Below are 22,290 nucleotides of genomic sequence, written 5' to 3'. Positions count from 1 at the left end.
ACGGCAAAAATTCGATTATTCACTTCTAAGTTTTAGTCGGAACGAGCGATTGACAAATCTAAGAGACTAGAAACGATATTGTAATCGATGTGAGCTTTCACGTAGGTATCGATATCGAGGGATTTGAATTGAATACCCATTTTTAAATGTATTAAACTCTTATTTAAATTTATAGCTAAGGACTGCATCCTTAAAAAGTTATTGCTTCACGTGCATATGGTTTAAATTTAATTGCATAAATAAATAAATTAATATTACCTTAAGCAATACATAAAATATACGATTTTCTAATGTTTAACCATTTTTATCAATTATTTCACACTCTTACCTATTTTTCTGGAAAAAGCTAACAATTTAAGGCCGTTAATTAAATGATAAATAGAAGGAGTGAGTATGCCCCTCAAGATAAAAGAAGTCAAAATATTTTGTAACCGGATACACAGCCTCCTCAATCAGAGACGCACTCGCAGTCGGACACGTGTGTGCTGCCGCCCTGGCAACGTCTGGTGGCTGGGGAAGACGACGTCGTCGGAGTCTGCAACATATACAGTATCAATCAACAAATCAACGAGAACATAAAAGTCCGTTAGCCAGTCAGACAGCAGCCACCCCCTAGAAAAGGCAAAACAAAGCTGGAGTGCAGAGACTACCTGAAAGTTGCGCATTTTTGCGTAGTCAAGTCGGTTGCCAAGCGCCGCCCTCGAGTCGAGACCGTTGCCAAGTGCTCTGACGATGTTGTTGGTGGTGTTGTTCGTTTTTGGTTGTGGGCCCTCAACTAAGGCAGACGCTGGTGCCATTAACATGCTCATTACATGCGTCGCGACTGCGATGTGAACCAACGAGGATGAGAGCGAGAGGCGCGTGTGTGGGTCGTGTGCGTATATGTGTGTGTGTGTGAGAGACGCACGCGCGCCTTGCAGACGACAACATTGTGTAGACTTTAGCCCATTATCTACAGCTATTAGCATTAGCGGGTTTACCTGTCGCCGCGGATTAGTGCCGCTTGCTTGTTGTTGTGGTCAGATTTGCGTTTGGATAATGGGTGTGCAGCATTATTATGAGATAATGATAGATAGACATCGGGTGTTTACAATTAATAAACTTGATTTAAAGATCAGTTCATCTAATATATGTATTTGTATTTAAAAATAATAATTATATTTAAATTGAAAATAATTTAATAGAATTTATATATATTTATAATTTTTGCACATTTCGATTTGATTTGCATTCGCGCTCGAGCAGGGAACAACTTTCACATTTATCTAGTAAGTATAATCCACCCGAATAGGAGGATGTAACTTATAGTAATTCTCCATTCCCGACTCAATCGCTCTAAAAACTAAAGCCTAGCTATTTACACAGATCAATGAAGTTTGTTTTATGCTTTTCGTTTATAATAAAGGAGAATTGCAAAAAAAGAAAGCTTGTGCTGCAATCCTCTATGCCTGTCTCTATTTGTCTGTCTATCTCGTTCTATCTCTCTATACATTATGCAAATATATAGAAAAATGCCAAGTTATGCGCAAAGTTGATTGAATAAAATGTATTGCTGTTGCTGTTGCTGTGGTTATTACTGTTGTTGTTCTTGCTGTTATTGATTGATTCAGAAGTAAAAGCTTTCCGGATGCTGCTGTTGCTGCTGGCAGCGCTGCTGGCGTTGACGCAACGTTGCCTGCCATTCGCATGGCAAAAGGTTGCTGCTGTCGTTATTGCAGTTGCTGCTGTTGGTGTTGTTGCTGTTGTTGTGGCTGCTGGCGGCAGCAGCAGCCTCCAACTAGAATCATAAGTGCTGATACTCGCCCATATCATACATGGGCATTGCACCCATCACACTGTGTAGATGGGAGTATGCAACCGCTGCCGAAAGCGGCGGCATTTGGGAGGCAGCAACTGCTGCTGCCGCCGCCGCAGCGCTGCTTTTGCTGGCAGCTGCTGCTGCCGCTGCGGCCGCCGCATGCTGTTGATGCTGCTGCTGATGATGTTGCAGGCTTTGATCGGCAGCAACGTGTTGCAGTTGCTGATGCTGTTGATGTTGCTGATGCAAACTATTGCTGTTGCCATTGCTGCTGCTGTTGTTGTTGTTGTTATTATTGCTGCCTGGCGATTGCTGCTGTTGCTGTGAGTGATGCGAGTGATGCGGGGCGGCAGCATGTTGCTGCTGTTGTTGTTGCTGTTGTGCGCTTTGACTGGAGAGCATGTTGCCCTCCATTTCCGAATCGCTGGACGAGTCCAAATGTTGCTTGTCCGTAGAGCCGCTAAAATTAGAAGAAATAAACACACAAATTAATTTTCAATATTGTGGTAATTTGAAAGTGTCTGAAATAATAATTGTTTTGCTCTCTGTCCATTATTCATTCACTCTTACTTTTCATAATTTTCTACTCGTCTCAAATTTCATTTGAACACACATTAATGACATAATGCTGTTGCTCTTGTTGAGAGTCATTGCAATTCTCTCCACGCTCACACTCTCCACCCTCTCGGAGAGAGAGAGGGAGACACAGATGTTAAAGCCGTCAACGTCGTTTAAATTAAAATGTGTCAATTGCTGCAACTAATTTACTGCTGTCAGCCAGAGTAACAACAGTTTTATATATACATATGTATATATACATACTGCAATATATTTATAAACAAATGACAAATGACGGGGCGAGCAATTGAAAATAAAACCGGAAGGAAACTGTCTGCTTGAATATTTTGACTCCCAACTCTAGCATTTCTATAAATGGTTTCAGTTTCACATTCGGCCCGTCAGTTGTTGTGCGCTAGAGCAGTACAGCACGTACGAAAGGTGTTTGCTGGGTTCACGCACACCCACAAAAATATCCAACAAACACATACAAATAAACAAACAAACGAGGGAGCGAGAAGGAGAGAAGGGGGAGGGCAGCAGCAGCTCAGTGCATTCCCCCAGAGCGCGCCGTCGCATCTGATTTCAGTTATTTGAGCTGCGCATTGTGCATGCGACTGTTCCTTTCTCTCTCAGCGCGCTTTTGCGAAGAGGTAGTGTGTGTGGATGTGTGTGTATTTCGCTCTCACTCGCACCTTTGATCAAAAGTTAAGCAGCTTGACTTTTATTATTTGCGGCTGATTCTGTAAATGACTTTCAAGTGTCGTTTTTATCGCCACCGTTTGCTGGGGTGGAAGCGAGTCGACGAGTGTCTCGACTGCCTCGTCCCAATTCCACACGCACCGTTGGGAATTGAAACACGAAGAGTCACAAACACGCAGACACAAACATACAGACATATAGTCGTTGTTATTGCTCTTGTTGATGTGTTGTTCAATTTGTTAGTGCTAAACTGTCCTGACATTTTAATGGCTAATTCGCTGGCAATAGCGATAACAACAAACATCCACTCGAGGCGCATTTGAAATTCGAGCAACTGACATTATCTTGGGCTCCAATGCGAATGTGTTTCTCTGCCTGTGTGTGTTAATCTTAATCTTGTCGCGAATCCCAATTGCAAGCAAATCGCACCCAGAACCAGTTTCATATAAAAAAAACGAAAGAGAACAAAAAATTGATGACAACGACATCGACAAGGCGGCGATGGAGGCAACAACAAGGGTCCCAGGGCCATGCAAAACATTTAAGCGCACACTCGACAAATTTGTAGCCCAGAGATCATTGCCAGCGATCTGCCAGATCAGCCACCTTCGACTGCTCCGCCTGCTGCTGATGCTGCTTCTGCTTTCCAATTCGCGGCAAGTTATTTGCTGACTTGCACGCAATTCAATCCAAGCCAAGTCGAGCCTCTTGCCCGGTTGCCCAGTTGCGGCCACATACAGCGCAGCCGCAGCCGCCGTCGCAATCTCAGTCGCATCTTGTTGTTGCAGTTGCAGACTTGGCGGCATCTCGAATGGGCAGCCAGCTGTTTACGTATTGGCAGCACTCGTGTAATTGTAGATGCAACTCTCCACTTGCCACTTGCAGCGCTTCATAATTGCCATGCTGTCCAATCTTTTTTCCTTGATTTTCTTTGCTATGGATCTGGTTGCTACCACTCTGGGGGTGGCCTTGTTATTGAAATTGAAATCTTTGATAATCTGTGTGGGTGCAAATCACTTTAGAGTCAACTCAAATTATCATTATTGCATCATATTCTATTCCCACAATTAAACTGAAATTATCTTTATTGCATCATATTCTATTTCCACATTAAAAGTTACACAATGCGGTTCATTAAATTGGAAATGGATTTTACTTCGGATTTTAATAGTCACTAATATAAGGTGATTGATTTTTTTCTATAAATAATCAGAAGTTTTTTAATCCTTAGTAAATTTCATATTGAAATTTGTCTCTTAATTGAGTTTATATGTCATATATAAACTGAAAGAAAATAAAGTCTTTCGAATGTGAGAATAATACGAACACATATAGGTTTTTCTTTTAACTCTTTTCTGGGCGATTCAGCTAAATATTTTGTAAAGAAATCGATGGTTTTTAGTTTTTTCCATAGCATTAATCCTCACAAGATATTATTACCATAGAAAGTAAGAATAACAAATGTTTTTATAAGCAAACTAAAATAATATAAATATAGAAAGTTCCATAGTTTAATAAGCCTAACATTTGCTATATATAAAAATTACCACAATAAGTTAAATAGCTATTAGTAAAGAGAAAAGTTGAAATCAAGTATACGCAATTCTACCCTTGATTGATTTTTTTTTTTATGGAATTTTAACTAAATTGTGCACAATTTAAAAAAAAAACTTAAAGCGCCAGTTGGGGAGAACTTTAAATGGAAGCGAACTGACATTGTTTATGCTCAAACAAAATCGATAATAGCACAAAAGGCAAAAGAGACAAACTCACCCACAAAATGCAAACATAGATCTATATGCAAACAGGCTGAGCAAACATAATGTTAACCTCAAATCGAGCAATGGCTGAAATGTTCGAGAGTAGCCATGGCCCCTGGTCATGCCCATCCCTGGTTGTGGCCCTGGCCCTAGTCAGCCATTGAGGCAGCTATCCTCAGTCAGCGGAGCGAGCAAAAGTGGGGAGCAAACAAAGGGCAACAGCATATAAACAATGATATCAAATTACCAGAATTTCATAGTTGTTGGCTTTGCTCGTTGCTGCCGCTGTCGCTGCCGTCTCTGCTGCTGCTGCTGTTGTCTTTGGCTTACTGCAACACTTATTAACACGGCCAGAAAGCAGGGGACAGACAGAGAGAAAGAGAGACACACAGACAGAGAGAGAGGCTAGCCTACTTTAATGGCATGTCCTTATATCTTCCTATATACACGACTGATTGCATTATAAAAGTCTTATAAAGTAAGCTGCGCCAAGGACAATCCCTCCATATGCTGAATGTCACATAGAGTTTATATAACACACAACAAGCTCAACTTGACCGTGTCTGGCTTTGACCAAGACTTCTTTTTGTGTTTCTCTCTTTTTTTTTATTTTTGGGGGAGACATGTGTGTGGTCTCAGCTGAAGGTTCTTGGACTTTTGGGAGCTGTGCAGTGATGAGGAATTAATTTTTACTTGTTTGCTCAATTGATTTTTCCAGTTTTGAGCCACTTTTTTTCATGCCGTTGATTAAGCAGATTCATTAGCTTGGCAATAATGCATGATCGCATTAAGCTGGGCTTGGTCAATTTCAAACTGCGATCAACGAAGCCATGTGCTTAGATGGAAATATACGTTCTAGTCTCTTAAAAATTGTAATACTATTTTTTAATACCAAATAGCTGGTATAATAAAAGAATCGCTTATCAAGAGCGACAGCATCTGCTGTGGTATGCAATTAAAAGGCAACAAAATTATGAAAAACTGTCAAAACAAAGCGCAGCCAGCATAAAATGCGCCACACGCCAACCGGCGATAACATAAAATATTTTATAACGATGACTTTTTGGTTAATCGCGTTAAGATCTACAAGGAAATCGAAGCGGGGACGCGTCGAAACTGAAACCGAAAGCGAAACATAGTTGTAGACAATGGCACAATGCATAGGGACAATACCCACAACTAGTCTAGACTCTTGACTTCTTCTCCCCACTATTCAAAAAAAAAAGCGAAGACTGAGAGCTCGACTTCAAGTTGAGCCCGCAACACGACTAAAACAAACAACAAGAACAACAACAACACTAAACAACACCACACACATGCGTAAATTAAATGATAATTTATGATCAACACCTTTTCAGATTCTTCTCTTTCTCTCTCTCTCCCGCTCTCTCTCTCTCTGTGAGGCTGGGGCACCGTTTAGCTGGGTGTCCTGCTGTGCACACGTCTCGAGATTTGTGTAGCGATCGCGCAATGCGATAACTCAACCTGTTCGTTGATTCCCCTGGCTGCTTAACTTGGACTTCGATCGATCCGAGTTGGGGCTCAGTTCAGATACGTTTTTTTTTTATTCTTTTTCTCTTTTTTTTTTGAAACAGCGTTTCATTTTTCCCAACTCGCCTCTGCGACTGTTTATTTGTTTTGTACGATTTATTGGCTTATAATTTTTATTAGCAATGGAATTTCTTGGAAATCCTGCAACGATCTACCATATGATGTGTCGTTGTCGGCTCCCCCCCACAACAAGAGTTTCCCCCTCCTAACGCTACCGGCTGTTTTTGGATTTGTTTTGACTCTTGTTCCTCTAAAAACGTGGCCGGTGCTTGTTAAGCCATAAACAGCTGATGATTGCAAACTTTAACTTGTGTGTGGAGATTAGATTGGGGCAATTTGTGGCGGATCAGGAAGTTGAAAGAGTTTAAAGACATATTTTATAGTACTACTGACGATTGTAATAATGACTTGACTAGATGAGGAAGTTAGGAAACTTGTTTATATACCATAATATTATAAAAGCTGTATATACTGCTTAGATGTTTCATTACAATTAATAGAGAAGAGTTTACTATTTTAGAATATCAATTCTTTAATTCGAAAGATTGTAATTTAAAGTGGGGAAATTAAGAACATGTTTAATAGATATAACTATCTAATAGATCTGAAATTCTGGCACATGTTTATTAGATATAACTTTCTAAAAGGTCTGCAATTTTGAAACATGTTTAATAGATAAACCTTTCTAATAGATCTGTAATTCTGTAACATGTTTAATAGATATACCTTTCTAATAGATCTGTAATTCTGGACACAATTACTTTATTTGCAGAAAATTAGAAGTCGAGAAGATCAAGAATTTAAAAATAACTTAATAACTAATAAAGAATCATCCTAAATAGCGAAAATAGGAAAAAAGGAAATAAATAACATAAGATGAATATAACTTCGCCATAGTTCGTAGATGTAATAAAAAAAAAACAATGAGTAAAATGAAATATTTTCGTCTTAGATAAAAAGAAACCTCTTTGAATTTCATGTCTATATTTAACACTCTCATTCAGCGGATATTCCACTTGACCGCTGAACTTGTATCTCTCCATTTTATTTTTTGTTTTTGTTTTTTTTTTTTTAATAAGCCCTAACACTTTTTTGTTGTATTTAAGAACATAAGCGGTTTAGGCCAGTCGACTGTGCGGCTGGACAAACTTCAACTTGCTCCAAGTGAAACCCTAGAAATTTCAACATTGCCATTGAGAAATGTGTCAGCTCAGCGCAGAGGAGAGAAAAAGAGTTAAAGTTAAGCTATGGCAGGGGAGGTCAATTACAGCCATAACCATATCGATAAGGTGATGTCCCCGATATAAACAGCATTCTAATTATAGGCGGAGAGATGTGCGCAAATCACTTGACACGAGGGCCACCCGATGAGTACATCACATGCTCAGCCACCCTACGTGCTGCTCCATTCCATGTTGAATGTGGAGCGCCTTTTGGCTTGAGATCTCTCACTCGCACTCATTCGGTGTGTCTCACTTTTAGTGGCATACCGGTCCATCATCGACAACGACATCATTATCAACGCCATCAATGCGTCACGGAACTCCAGCGAAACGGGCAAAACAGAGACCCACATACACACACACACAGACAGCACAGGAAGAGCGAGAGAGAGGTGTGTGTATATAGCAAGCAGAGGGAGAGCGTGACAGAGAGACGGGCAAAAGCGCAAAATACATAATAATAAAAACAGAATGTACAATAAAACGAATAAAAATGAATAACGCGCTGCGACGTCGACATCGACGTCAACGTCAGCGTCGGCAACGACGACGACGGCGCTGAGGCGAACGAATAAAGAACACACGCACATTTTGTGGTAACCTGATACTCTTTCCAGCTACCCTCCAGCCAACCGTGGCATTCGACGAACTCGAACGCAAACGCAAACGCAAAACGATGAGCCCTGAGCTGCCCGAGATCGACACAAACACACACACATACATACACTCACACTCACACACACTTAGAGAAATGAGCATCGAGACAACGACTGAGTTTGAGTTTGTGGCCAAGGGTGGAGGGGGGAGAAGAAGATTGGCGCTGAAACTGTGTGGAACTCGGCGCTCATACTATAAACTGCTTTATGTTGGATTGCTTCTTTTTTTTATTATTTGGCTGCATTTCATTGTAGTTGCTCAGTTCGGTAGAGATCGGGGCATGGTCAGACTATGATCATCATGATGATGATGAAGGTGGTCTGGCTGTTCTGGAATCCAGGAATTGTTGTTCTTCTCAACTGTCAATAGATTTCATTATGATGCCAGTCAATCTAAACATTTTTATGGTATCTTTCATTTTAACAAATGTTAGATCACATGAATAGGATTCCAAGAGAAAATAAAAGATATTGCAGGAAATTCGAAATCGACTAAGAAATTCATACATTTATGAAAAAAACTAAGATATTATTATTTCCATTCCAATTTTACAAAAATATAAAAAAGGAATTTCCATATTAGTAGAATAGTAACTAAGCTGTAAAATAAAAAAGCATTTTCTATATACAAATATTTAAAAAAACTTCTCAAATAATTTATGAATTTGTAACTTTATAAGAATTCTTAATTATTCTTGGATAATAGCTTAATAAATTTTGTTTGATAATGTAAGAAATAGATTTTCTTGAGGAGGATTTAGCAGCAGATTAATAAAATCAAGTCGAAAAATATTTCTGAAATGTAGCCACATTTAGTATATTATTAGTTATCAAATATCCAAATTCTTAATATTTATTTGCTAAAGAAATTCTGAAATTTCTGAATCCAAGTGAACTTTTTATAGAAATGTTTAATTTGACAGTATACAAAATTTAATTCAAAATTACATTCTTCTTAAAGTCCCATTGTAAATATTACGAGATGTAGATAGTTGACCATTGTCGTAATTGAATAATTAAATTTGCGTTTAAGAAACGTTTAAGCGAATCAAATTTATAAAGTCTCCAATAAAAATGCGAAAGACCTGGAAGAAGCCACTTCACAAGCGCAAAATCGTAAGCCCCACATTATCCACATATCTCTCAGATTCTATATATTTTTATTGTTCGAAGTGGACGGAAATATCATGGACGGGTCGCTTTGTCTATTATATGCAACCTCTGGTGGAACACTTGTTTGATATTTGGTTGCAGCAATTGCCCTTTCCAACGATCCTCAAAGGTCTTTATACGTGTGGTCTGCTCTTCTTCCTATTGCTACCGATTCTCTATCCATTGACGGTGCTGGGATTCTACTATGCCATTTTCCAGTATGTGGGTGAAAGGCATTGGGATGCTGTGTTCCCCCAGAAATGGGATTTAATCGGTGCAGCATCAGTTTTGTGGAACTTTGAGATAACAAACAAGTCGTATCTGCTCTTTTTAAATATGTACCTAGATCGATGTCGTGTTATAATAACGGCAATATCCTCCACCGTCGACTATTTTCGAATGGCATATTGCTTGCTAACGAACTGAGTAAAGGGAGAACTGAGAATGAGATACCGAGATATCTTTAGCAGAAGGAAATTCCTTATTTCTATGTATTTTGGATATAATTGAGTGAAATATTATTTTAATCAATGTGACAGTAAGAAAATTGTTCTTTTTGTAGTACGGAAAAATTTACTTTGTTCAACCATCATCATTTCAGTTTGTACCAACAACTTCCAACTATAAATTTATATCAAAACAAATACAATTTTAAATTCGTTTACAAAATCACTTCAATCAGTTTCAAAATTAAATACTCTTGAAGTGTGGAATGCATTTGATATGCTTGATAAGAACAATGTGGGAAAAGTTTATTTAATTTGCACTGGCTTTTGGGTTGTAGCTGAATTTGTGGGTGGTTCTAACTGAAAGATGTCTGATATATATCTGGATATGTGTGCATGCATTTGAAGCCAACAATAAAGCAACATATGGAGAGTTATATACACACAGAGACGAGTACGAAAAACAAAATGAAAAGTTAAAGTAGCAGCGCCGAGTTGTTGTTGCTGTTGCTTTTGCCGCTGCCGTTGAATCTGCCCGACGCGGCAACAGCCATAAACATATATCGGGTTACCAACAACAATTACAACAACTTCAGCAGCAGTGGCAGCAGCAGCAGCAACAACAATAACAATAATAATAATAGTGAAAAGCAGTGAGGACGCTACGTAGTGCAAACTATCGTAGATACGAGCTCTGCCTATATCATGAATGTGTGTTGTATCTGTGAGATACTTTTGTCAGCTGCATATCTGTATCTGTGACTAGGTGTGTGTGTATTGCGGTTGCTACGGCGGCCAATTTTTATTTTTATTACGACAATTTTTCGTTGTTATTATTGTTGTATTTGTTGTTGCTGCTGTTTTTTTTTATTTCGTGGCTGGCACTAGACGAAATGCGAATTGTGAATTGCGAATTGAAGTTGTATTGTTCAGTTGCAAGTAACTGATATACCGCTTAGCCTAATGGCTCAATGCTAAGATACGATCTCTGCCAAATATAGTTCAAAAGCAGTTTCGGCCACTTCAAAATCCACTTCCATTTCCATTCCCATTTCCCATTTCTCAATACCAATTTACATTTCACTTTTTGCTCGATGTTTGCGCTTCACATGACTTCTAACAGGCGGCGACTAAAGACAAAGATCGAGCCAGAAAGAGAGCGAGAGAGTGAGAGAGAGCGGGAGTATGACAAACAAAAGAATGCCTGAAAGGATGTTTAATATTTGAAATGTTGCCTATCAACAGCTCGGCATCTGAGCGAACAAACCCAGAGAAGAGTTTCACAAATGTTGTCCTATTTGCTTAAGCGGAAATGCAGATGTTTCTTCTCCTTCGTCGTGGTCCTGACAACAGGACCCTGTGGCATTTTAGCTTTAGTTAGCTGGCCATGTCTGCCACACACATGCGCCTATGAAAACAGCACAACAATAACAACAAAACACTCGCTATATGGAACACGATGTTCATGAAATTTGTCAGCGACATTTCCATATTTTACATTGTACAAATAAATAAATATAATATGTGGTATATATTCGCATATAGTATTCACATTATTCACATGTGGCATTTGTTGTTGTTGTTGTTTTTTGTGCTGTGTTGTTTCACGTGAAACATGGCCGTGTCCTTGACACTAATTAGATGGATCTCGCCCCCTCAGTTGGCCACCACCACAATGAAAAGCCACAATTTGGCCTTGTTTTCGAGTATCCATATGAGAAAAAAAAACGCCAAGTAAACGTCGTCGGCTTTTGTAATTTGCAATTGAAATGTTAATTCATTTCGCACGCGTTGACGCTCGCCCAAAAACATTTATAATAAATGCACAATAATATATAGATATGTTATATAGATATGTTATACATTTTGAATTTTGAGAATACACTTACTCTTTATGCTCGGCGGCGCGATCTCTTTGTCGTCGATTCTTGAACCAATTGGAGACCTGTAAACGCAAAGACAGAAAGAGAGAGAGGGAGAGCGAAAATGAGTTGGAGAGTTAAATACATGTAATGTGTATGTGCAAGTGAATGACTAAAAATAGATGAATACATCATCATAGAAAATGCTATTTTCTATAATTAATGACATGCAATTAACTTGTGCAGAGAGCAAACTACAAATGAAATCTGTCAAATGTCTCGACATTCATCTGATCGAACTTACCTGTGTCGTGGTCAGCCCTGTAGCCTCGGCCAGGTCTCGTTTCTCGCGGGGCGATGGATATGGATTGTGCGCATACCAGTCTCTCAATACGGAACGCGATTTCTCCTGTAACAACACAAAAAACAACAACAATTCAAATCATGTGCAGGGCAAATTAATACGAGGCGAGGGAATTTAGAGTGGATACAGTGTCTTATTTTTATTTGCTAATAAACTGTTGTTTTATTTTTATTTTATTATCCAAATAATTCACTGTGTGAAATTAAAAATAATTTATTGGCGATATGAGAGCTTATATTGTCTGCTTGTGAAAATTACTCAATTTGGCTCCAAAATGAAACGGTAAGCTCAATTGAGTGAACTAGTTGAGGATGCCAAAGAACAAGCGAACTTTAAATGGAACTAGACTTGTGAACAAAGTGCACTAGGTAATCGATTATAAAGCTTCGATTATTTTAGTGACAGTGTTACCTAATATTACACTTTTGAACTTGAATTTTACACAATGGCATTTATAAAGTAAACAGATTTTATAAATTATAATTTGTCATTAAGAATTAACAGTCTTTAAAATTTAAGCTTTATGATTTTATAATTATTTTAAAGCTTTCAGTACTTTCACTTGAATTTAACTAAAGTACTTTTTTAGAAATTGATTTTCCATAGTCAAGTGTGTTTTTTAATAAAGAATCAATAAAATAAGGTTTGCATCATTCTATAAAAATTAAAGTAAACACGTAAAATTAATTTTAAAAACGTTGTAAAATATTACATAATCTTTCTGCAACATTTTTCTTGAGTCGAAACTTGTATTTGCAATCGTATCATTTTATACACATAAGTATGTATGTACATACAAGTATGCTAAATAATTGCACAGTTTTCTATTTTAATTTTAGAGTTTCATCGCCGTTTTCTACATTTATGGGATACACCTGCTGGAAATGATTTTAATCAATTGAAAGCCTGCACAGCTCAAGCTCAAGTGCAAACAGCGTTGGTCAGGCAACGTCAGCTAACCTCAGAAGGCTCAGAAGGATGTGCATGCAGGAAACAGAAGGCGTTGCTCGGCAGTTACAAAAGCTGTGACCGCTCCCGGTTTTCATGTGTGTGTATGTGATGAAAAGCGGACATTTCTACGATTTCATGTTGCGCCCTTTTTGTTGCCACAGCGGCAAATAAAAAGAGGGAAAGGTGTCTGGGATGGCAGCGTACTCACCTTAAAACAGTAGCTCGTCTCCTCGCCATCCCAAATTGTGCGGGGCAATGGAAATTTACGGCGAACACGATATTTGCCCACGGCACCCAAAGGTCTTCCGCGCAGTTTTTCGGCTTCCACGTAATGCGCTACAGTGAAAGAATTTCGGGTTAGTCCTGACAAGTGAGAGGGAGCAAGAGAGGGAAAAAAGAGAGAAGAAGGGGAGGTGGTGTCTCACCTTTCAACCACAGAGCTTGCAGCTTGGCGTGATTTTGGGCCGAGAAGTGATGATGTTCGAGCAGCCGGTACAACTCCTTGTACTGACCACGATGGAATGCGACGACCGCCTTGGCCTTCAGCACAGACTCGTTCAGTTGCAGTTTATCACATTGTGGCAGCGACCAAAGGAAGCGACCCAGTCTTTCGATGTTGCCCGCCTGCTGCAGAACCTGCCAAAGACAATCCAAACGATTGTGGTAATCGATCTCCAATGATATCGAATCTAATTCAATCGCTTACCTCACACACACAGGCCACCTGCTCTTGGGTGAAGCCGAAGCTGGGCAGAGTTTCGCGTCCAGCTGCATTGGCGCCTCCACCGCCTCCTCCTCCGCCTGCACCACCTCCTCCGCCTCCATTGCTGCTGCTATTCAGATGCAGTCCAGTGGCTGAGACGCCTCCGACCACGCCCACGCCCACTGTGCCGCCGTTGTGCGTCAGCATATCGAGATTATTATTGTTATTGCTTGTGCTATTGTTGTTGTTGTTATTGTGCAGCGCCACCACCGATCCGCCCAGCCCCGTGGGGCTATAAGGGGGCGTGTGGCGGGCGGTGAGCACTGCAGCCGCATTGGCAGCGGCCAAATCGTAGAAATCTGTGGCGGGATGTTGAAGCATAGTTTTGTTTGTGTTGTGTTTTTTCTTTTTTGTAGGCTTAAAAGCACGAGGGGATCACTCCACTTGCTCTACTCTTCTCTATCTCTTCTATCTGTGCTGTGAGTGGGATGATCGACCAAGTTCAGCCAGCTGCGGATGTGTGAATCCTTGCCAGCTGCGCGTTTAATGCATCGATAACCTAGTGGAAGTTGAGTTGTCTTTGGTATTTGAGCGCTGCAATAAAAAAGTGAAGAAAATCTCATTAATTGTAACAGATAAATAAAAGCATATACGTTTTTTTTAGATATATAAAGTAATACAAATATTATAATGTTCTTAAAATGTATATTTTGGATTAAGAGATATAGTAAAGTTTATTATGTTCCTAAAATTTAAGCGGTGGCTATAAGAAATATTAATATCTATTTAATATCTCACAAATTCATAAAAGTTTTCAAATAAATATTTAAATATTTTATCTATTTTGGAATGTGAACTATTATTGATTTATTATTTATTTATTGAATGCATTGTAAACATAAATTTAGATAAGCAAATATTTGAATAATTTTAGAATTAACCCTTTTCTATTTTATTTTATATACTTAATGAAAATATTTAAATGCACACAAAAACATAAAAACTTCTTCATTTTATTTTTTATACTTGATAAAATATTTCAAATATCTATAAATAAAAAAGCTTTTCAACAATTTAAAGTTTGTGGAGAAAAATTGTAAATAAGTAAATCTTTAAACTATTTTTGACTTGAACTCATTTTATCATTTTATTTTATATACTTGATTATATATATTACATTAAAAATTGAACTATATAGTTATATAATTTAACACTTCAATGCAAGTTTTGAAATAAAAATTGAAAAGGGTCAATCATTGAAATATTTTAGATCCTTAAAAATGTAATAAATATTTATGTTAAAATGTAATTATTATTTAAATTACTATCTTTTAAAAAAATAATTAAAAGTTGTAAATCTTGAATTTATTGAAGTTTTCGAGATAATATGCAAATTGAAGTTTATTTCGATCTCCAGCTCAATTACAATTTGAGACAAATTAAGATCATAAATAAATCAAGCAACTGTCTTCCCAAAAATCTTTAACAATGGAGTGCAACAATTAAAAAAGTAGTCAAAAAACATTTTCATATAGTGTATAGTGCATTATACATTTCCAAAAATAGTCTTCTCAGCAAGGTTTTCCTTAATGTAGTGTGCTCATTTAAGAAATATGAACTTAATGATGACACCTCATTTTGTTGGAGCATCGAGCTCCAGCTATTTGGCAATCCGTGTTTTCAGGACCAAGCAATTACCTTGCTAATTGGCAGCGATATTTCATATTTTTATTGCCATCATTGTGAATGTTTTGTTTAGCATTAAGCGAACGATAATTGAGACACATAAAACTGTTGAAATTGCCATTAAATGGAAAACTGAATAATTTCGAATTTTCGATTTTTTTCGATTTTTTGGAATTTCTACGTTTACATTTTATGTTAAGCAAAACAAATGCAAACGATAACAAAACAGAAAGCACTACGAAAAATTATGAAATATGGACCCCATGTTGTCAAAGTCGATTAGTCAATTCGATGATTGGTTAATATAGTAGAACACAAGTCCAGGTGTGTTTCTCGATTATTAAAGTATGGATCTCTAGACCCCAGTTGATCATAATGATGATGATGATGCAGAGGATGATGATGGCGAGCCGAAGAGTCTCAACAAAAATAAACTTTTACACAATATTATTAAATGGGGCGAATGGTTTGTTCAATGTGTGTTTCTCTCTAGAGAATGTTTCTAAAATTACCAGACGACGTTGTCGGCAACGACGACGACGACGACGACGACGTGAAGTGACGTGGGCTCTGCTTACAAGTGTATCCCGAAGATAGAATATCTGCGAAAGGTCAGAGAAGAGATGCATTCGATACGCCTTTACCAATAGATTGGATTGCGGGGGCCAACGCAAAGTATCTGCAAGATACAAATTCGAGATCTAAGTTCTCCCCTTACCTCCACAGAATACTGCACATATATTTGAATATATATATATAAGTATAAGTATAACATATATCTGAGTCTATGTCTACTCGGGGCACTCGCAACTCGCACCTCGCGTATATGTTTTCAAAATCGAGGCAACTGCGCCGCAGCTATTCGAGATATTCTTGGATCTGTTTTCAATTTTCAGCTTCTTGCATGTCGCTGCCCCCTCTAGTAGCTCCCTCTCTCTCTCTCTCTTCCACTCACATATCGCTGTCTCTGTTGCTCGCGCCGTGTGGCTGCGAGGCAGATTATATATACAAAGGAAAATAAGTAGAAAAGATTTCGTTTTGGCTGCTGCTGCTATTGCTGTTGCTGTTGCTGTTGCTGCTGCTGTAACAAAAATACCAACGGCAAGTTGCCTCCGCTCTTGAGTCATCAACCTAGACGATACGATACGATCCCATACGATGCGATCCGATCCGATCCGATCCCCCCAACAAAACCGATTCCGTTTGATATATGTTTTGGCTTGTTTCATGTTTGACGCAAGTAAACAAGCTGCAAAAACGCTTGTTGCACATATTGCCAAACGTGAAACGAAATACGCTATAGTGAAAAGATGTTCAATCGATGCTTTCAATCGCATTCAATCGACATGTAAATCATTTGTGAAAGTAAAACAGCGAATCATCAATCCTAACACTAATGACAAACAAGAACTAGAAGAAATGTATCTTTTGACCTGTTTACGGCAGCCACGCAATAAAGAAGCTCACAGATACGATCTGCACTCCCAGATACTTTATCTTTATCTACTGTGGCCGCTGCTGCTGTTGCTGCTGTGGCATTCAAATCAAACTAGAAATGAATTTAATTTACGAGTGTCTTTCAGCTCGACTTACACATGCTTAAATCTTACTTATCTCTTTGATTTTCGATTTCTTCTGTTTGCCCATTGTATCTGCGAGTGTTTGACTTTTATAAGCTTTTAATTTGAGTGTTATTGTTATTGTCTTCGCTTGTTTTTGGTGGCCTGTCAATTTAACTGCATGCGGGAGCGTGCTTCGAGCCACAAACTGAAAGTGGACACCTTGAGTGGCCATGGCTATGATTTAACTTTGCTTTGCTTTTGATTCTGTTGCTTATAGAGTTGTCTGCTGTTTTTTTGAATATCCGAAACGAGTTGAATCGAAAAACGAATCGCATCGCATCGCCCAATTAGTTTGTAATTAAAGTTGAGCGTCATAAAATTCTTTTTTTATTTAGATTTGTTTCTTTTCCAAAAAAATTTACTATTTAGTTGCCAGTGATTTGTGTGCGACAGCTGAAACATGAGTAGAGAAATTGTCAGTTGCCTTTTTACCTTCTGAACAGGATTTTATGATCGATCTCTCGATGTTTGGAATGCAGACGAGACTGCGACACGTTTGAGCTGTGAAACTTAACTGTTGAAATAAAGTTTAGGGCTTCTCTCCCTCTCTGGATTAGTAGATTGGTACTTCAAATTCGAATCCAGAGACGAAAACTGTTTTTGTGCGGGTCTGTGTCTGTGTTTATATGCAATGTAATCGACAAATTCAACAATTCGAAGCTGTTGTTGCACACATTTTGCTGTCATTTCACATTTCCATCGAAGTAAACAAACGATAAAACACAACTGTATATATACTCTAGATATATATGTATATATTTGTGTGTTGTTTCTATATCTGTAGCTTCATCTTAATTTTTTTTTGCTCGCTTGCTATTTAATTGCCAGCTGTAAACAGATTAAACGACAACTATGTAATGAATGAAATTTGTCAACCTAATGTTCTGTGCTCTGTTGTGCTCGCTGGGCCGCAAGATACGAAACCAACGAAACGAAATCTGTAGCTGTATCTGTATCTGTATCTGTGGCATGAGTCTTAAGAGTCTTGAGAGAATGAATGCAGCGGCAATCTAAATTGACCAAACAACCGCCTGACGATTTGTATCTGTTTTGCCTTTTTGAATGAAAAAGATTGCTGCACGCAAATTAAAATGCGAAATCTCGACGCAAGTGCGTAACATCATCAAAAGCATCAACACAACACGCATTTGTTTTTTGGCAGCCATCTCTTTGAACTGAACTGAAGTTACCAGTATCTTTGAGATACATTCGTGCCAGACACGTTGTATGTAGGATAAATCACAAATGGATGACGACAAACACGCGTTCCACTAAAATGTTAAACCGTAAAATCGAATTATTCATAAACGATTCCCATGCAAAAAACGACAAGAAGACACGAAGACACGAAGACACGAAGACGACAACTGCTCGACACCCACCCAAGAAACTTTCCAAAACAACAACTAAAAAAAAGAGATCTTCTGAACAACAACAAAAACTATAATAAGAGCGGCTGTGGCCAGTTAATAATTTTCAAATTTCCAACACAGAAATTTGCATGATAAAACGTATTTTTATAAATAAACAAAGGCAATTTGGCAAAAAAAAAAGAAAAAAGTATCTCACGGATACCACAAGGCTTCTTCTCTCTATCTCTCTATGATGTGATGAATGAATGACAACTGGAATGGGAATGGCAATCGAAATGGGAATTTAGGGGGGAGAATGGTGAATGGAGATTTGGGGGAAATTCAAAATGGGCCTGGCTGTATGTTTATTTTGCCGACGTCTAATTAAACCGAAAATAAATGCAAAAACTACACGTCGAGCAGAGCAAATTGAAAGCAGAAACCGATCAGATGTGATCCACTTGATTGTGAGGCAGAATTGCGAGTGACGGAGAAGCTTTCCCCTCCCCTTCCCCACCCATCACTTCGCTGCAAGTGAAATGCGAATATTTGCACATTTATTTGTTTGGCATTTTGTGTAAAAATGTATAAATTTGTAAAGCAATTTTCACGTTGCACTTGCATTGGGTATTTTCATTTTATTTCTAATTTGTGTAGAGTGGTGGCAAGATCATGTTTCGGGTTGTAAAGTGTAATGTGTGTGGAGGATTTTGAGAAAATTTTCGAATTGTTTAATTAAATTTTGTTAGTTTAACAACTTTTTTGTATTTATAGTTTAAGTGCACGATTTTATAGAATCCTTTTTAACAAACTAGGAAATAAATTCAAGTTGATAAGATTATTATAAAAATGTATTTTGTTTTTAAAATTATATTTCTTAAATGTAAGTTTTAATTTTAATTTATCATTTTTTTAAGAATTTATCGTAATGAATTTAATGATGTTAAATATAAGTTTCTCGTAAATTATGTTATGTAATTTTTTAATTTAAATGTAATTGTTCCTATGTAAGCTTATAATCGGTTTAAAATAGATAATACAATCAAAAATTAAATTTTCAAATACATATGTAGAATACAATCATCAAACAAGCCCAATACTAAAATGTTCTCTATGATTTGAAAAGAAACGATTATTTTAAAATTGTGATTGACTAAAAAATTAAACTATCGATTATATGTAAGTTTAAAGGGATAATAAGATTGATCTAAGATACGCCCACCAATGTAATAGACTGGCGAAGAAATAATAGGTAGAATGTTTAAATTTCTATAATATAGAATCTGTATTATTTAAAAGTATTCTTACTGTAGAAAAAAAGCTTGCATAATATGTAAAATATTTATAATACAATTATGATTTCATTGATCTAATCTCTTTATGTTTAAAGTTTTAGTTTTAACAAACTAATAATAACAATTTGAATGAGAATATAAATAATAATGGTTACCAAATCAGCATTGAATTTATTTGCGAGAGCATTGAAATTTCGTTGCAAAATGTATTTGAAAATGGTTCTCATTGAAAAGCATTTCATGTGTATTGCATATAGAATATTTTCTAAAATTTCCAAAAATAATTGCAAACGTGATGTCAAATTTATTGAGGCGATTGTCGGTTATTAAACAGTTGCAACATGTGAATCATAAACACAACAGACTTGGGTCATTAGTCATTCCAACAATCAGCCATTTATTTAGAATATACAATAACATAACAATAATAATAATAATGCAGATATCAATACAATAAACAATAATTCATTACAAACAAAGATGAAAAGATAATGAAATATTAAAACAGACATTTTGTGTGCAGTTTTAAATGGACACTAACAATAAAAGTTAATAGTTGTAATTGTTTTAACCGACGGCATTTGTTGCTCTCGATGATAACTCACCTGTTTATCTTAAGCTTAAGTATCCGTGTTGTTTTTTCTATAATGCTTTTATCTGTTGTGCTGCTTTTGCTTGATTTGTACATTTACTTTAGCGATTCGATTGGGGAAACTCTTCGTCAGCCTTTTGGCTCACACTCACATGCACATTGGCACACATACGCACACGCAAACACTCTCACACACGCGTAGTGCACGAAAATAGCAAGGCGAAATTTTCATACGCACTGTTAGCATAAACACGTGTTGCAATTCTTAGCAAAATTTTCCGCTTTCGCGACTTTCATAAATTGCGTACATGTTTCATAAACACCAACATTAAAAACAACAACATTAACAAATGGTTTTAACACAAATACACACACACACTCACTCGAGCTAAATTTGAACAATTGATTGGACTTTTCAGTGGCTTGTCGCCAATATTTATGTTGATTTTCTGTGCGCACGTTTTCGATTTATGCGAGTATTTTAATTTCTTATTTTTATTTATTTTTTATTATGCTCGAGTTGATACTATTTCTATGTATATACGCCAGAACAACTACTCAACTCTATGCGGTGCTTGACTTTTGATTTATGCATTCGGACATTTGTTTATTGCTCTTTGGATTCGAGAATTCGCTGCCGGCGGCGAAGTCGTCGTCGTCGTTGTCGTTGATCGCACAAACACGCACACACACACACACACTCGTACACACAATTATTAAAAAGCGTGATACGTGGAATTCTTCGAGGGGGAAACTTGCGAACAGCGAACCGCACGCGAGCAACGCAAGAGAGAAACTGAATGTGCTCAAAACATTGACGCAAAGAAAAGGCCGACGCTGAGGCCAAACGCAATGGCCAACCAACCGAACGAGCGATGTGCGTGTATTGGTGTGCCTGCAGCAGTGTGTGAGTCTATTAGTGGTTGCTGCTGTTGTCTGGCTGTCAGAGCGAGAGGGCTGCTTGGTTGACGCAGTGAATGGCACAGTCAATGTCAAACTGTTGTTGTGATGCGCTCTCTCGCAACTCTCACTGCAACTGCTCAATTAGAGCTGCTCCTTTGAAAGTTGCTTAATTAATTATAAATATAGTTGGTCTAATAAATAAATAATTAATTAGTATTTATCGTAATATTAACAACAAATTGTCTGCCTTTAACAATATAATATAAATACCATATAATTAAGTATAATTTGCTGCATTACATACTATGTTGGCCGCCACTGTACGTAAATCTGCACGCACAAAACAGTTCAGCATCTGTTGCTCTCTACAGTTTGACAGTAACTGAGCAATTGCCGCTAAAGAAATAGGCGCACTGTGTGCGACAGAGACAGCTAGCAAACAGGTTACATTCTGTAACGTACTTACTCTTACTGCCAGTGTTGGCTACGCCTACTGCAAGCTACCTGTTCGCACACACACACACACTCTCACTCACACACATGCATACAAACGCATTTACATACGAAGGCGAGCAATAACAAAGCGCTGATTGGTCAACATTCGCGACGCTGGCAAACGACATGCGCAATGGCCGCCATATTGCTATTGATAACGACGAGTCTATACATACACACTTGTACATGCAAGTAGACAGATAAGTACGCGTACATAGTGTGTGTGTGTGTCTCTGTGTGAGTGTGTTGCGTTACTTAGGCTTAAATGACCACAATGCAACTCCTGCAGGCAGGATGCTGCGAAAATTATGCTGCGCTTCAATTTTAATTATGCCCAACAGTGTATTACATTTATACAGTTTCTCGCATTGCATTTCAGTTGCCATTACGGCTCGTTATAATTGCTGTTGCCATTGCAATGGGATTTCAGTAGGTTTAATGTTGCCGCATTTTAATAAGGAACTGCAAGGATTTGCTCATTATGCGCACAGTCTCTGTATCGAATTCATTAGATACAATTATCGAAAATATTAATATGATTTTATTATTTTTTGATACTGCAAATGAGATTTAAAGACTTAACAAAGAGCACGAGTTAAAAGTATATTTCTTAAATATG

General features: G+C 37.7%; 2 protein-coding genes across 2 annotated transcripts; one reads left to right on the top strand and one right to left on the bottom strand.

Annotated features, from left to right (window-relative positions):
- Positions 1-1,127: 1,127 nt before the first annotated feature.
- On the bottom strand, positions 1,128-21,065 carry LOC132790612 (protein sine oculis). Its single transcript, XM_060799193.1, has 7 exons — positions 20,287-21,065; positions 13,730-14,320; positions 13,449-13,659; positions 13,232-13,359; positions 12,013-12,117; positions 11,736-11,791; positions 1,128-2,258 (listed from the first exon to the last, which is right to left on the bottom strand). The coding sequence occupies exons 2-7, from the start codon at positions 14,105-14,107 to the stop codon at positions 1,784-1,786; spliced, it is 1,353 nt and encodes a 450-aa protein (XP_060655176.1). The 5' UTR covers positions 14,108-14,320; positions 20,287-21,065; the 3' UTR covers positions 1,128-1,783.
- Positions 9,140-10,140, top strand: LOC132790385 (uncharacterized). Its single transcript, XM_060798883.1, has 2 exons — positions 9,140-9,364; positions 9,422-10,140. The coding sequence occupies exons 1-2, from the start codon at positions 9,323-9,325 to the stop codon at positions 9,824-9,826; spliced, it is 447 nt and encodes a 148-aa protein (XP_060654866.1). The 5' UTR covers positions 9,140-9,322; the 3' UTR covers positions 9,827-10,140.
- Positions 21,066-22,290: the final 1,225 nt, after the last annotated feature.

Source organism: Drosophila nasuta, chromosome 3, assembly GCF_023558535.2.
Source record: "Drosophila nasuta strain 15112-1781.00 chromosome 3, ASM2355853v1, whole genome shotgun sequence".
Classification (NCBI taxonomy): domain Eukaryota; kingdom Metazoa; phylum Arthropoda; class Insecta; order Diptera; family Drosophilidae; genus Drosophila; species Drosophila nasuta.
The sequence above is the reverse complement of the archived record's forward strand: the minus strand, read 5'-3'. Positions and strand labels throughout refer to the sequence as shown.